This window comes from Cariama cristata, unplaced genomic scaffold, assembly GCF_000690535.1.
Source record: "Cariama cristata isolate BGI_N322 unplaced genomic scaffold, ASM69053v1 scaffold41595, whole genome shotgun sequence".
In the NCBI taxonomy this organism is placed as follows: Eukaryota; Metazoa; Chordata; class Aves; order Cariamiformes; family Cariamidae; genus Cariama; species Cariama cristata.
In genome coordinates this window covers 450-1,356 of record NW_009618868.1, presented here as the reverse complement: position 1 = coordinate 1,356, position 907 = coordinate 450, and the positions used below count along the sequence as shown (strand labels likewise).

At 64.2% G+C, this 907-nt stretch overlaps 1 protein-coding gene across 1 annotated transcript in view; it reads right to left on the bottom strand.

Annotated features, from left to right (window-relative positions):
• The window catches only part of LOC104162318 (hydroxymethylglutaryl-CoA synthase, cytoplasmic-like), a gene marked incomplete at its 5' end in the record, with an annotated part of 1,786 nt that overhangs the window by 615 nt on the left and 264 nt on the right, over positions 1–907 (bottom strand). The window contains 3 exon segments of the mRNA XM_009701022.1: positions 8–33; positions 313–438; positions 714–907. The exon segment at positions 714–907 is cut by the window's right edge and continues 264 nt beyond it. Coding sequence (XP_009699324.1) covers positions 8–33; positions 313–438; positions 714–907 — 346 coding nt within the window.

Sequence of the window (907 nt, the reverse complement as noted above, 5' to 3'; positions counted from 1 at the left end):
CGTAGGCATGCTCCATGTGGGTTCCTCTCAGGCCTGGAGACACGGGGAGAGCCAGCTGTCAGGGGTCCCAGCTTGATGGCAAGCACCCATGGGTGCTGCCTCCTATGCCAGCTCCAGCATCTGCCAGCCTCCTTGGGTCACTCCATGGTGCCCACGGGGATGTGGTCAGCTGGGATCTTGAGGTACCCAGCACCGGGCACCCACTGGGGCTGGCAGAACCTGAGCGGCTCTGTCCGAGGCTGGGACATGGATGTATGGCCCCCAGGGACAGCACCCGTCCGCTCGCCATCCCCAGGGTCTCATGGCACCGACCTCTCTCCAGCACCAGCGGGGCGTTGGGTCCCACCAGCATGGCGATGGCACCGGCACCTCCCGTGGGCCGCGCATTCCCTGTGGCGTAGACGGCAATGTCCCCACACACCACCACGGCATAGCGACCTGGGTGAGGACAGGGGGGCCGGCAGGACCGTCAGCAGATGGAAGCCTCCGTCCCATGGCCCTTGTGTACTCCTGTCCCCACGCTGCTGGATGTCACGGCCAAGGCAGGCAAGAAACAGGGGTGATGGAGAGCTTGGAGAGTCAGCAGCTCCCTCTGAGGTTTGACGGAGCATCTTTGGGTTTCAGGCCACCTCCTGCCTTCTTCCCCCATCCCACAGCACCCACCCAACATCCGTCCCCTCCATCCCCACGGCACAGTCCCTGCCTGCACCCACCATCCCAGGCACTGGACTCCACCCAGGAGGCTGCGTTGAAGAGTGAGGCTGTGCCTCCGTAGCAGGCGTTGGTGGTATCGATGCCCTCCACGTCAGTGTTGCCCGAGTCATGGAAAAGCTGCATGAGGACGGTCTTGACGGCCTTGGACTTGTCGATAACGGTCTCGGTGCCCACCTCCAGCCGGCCGATGGCA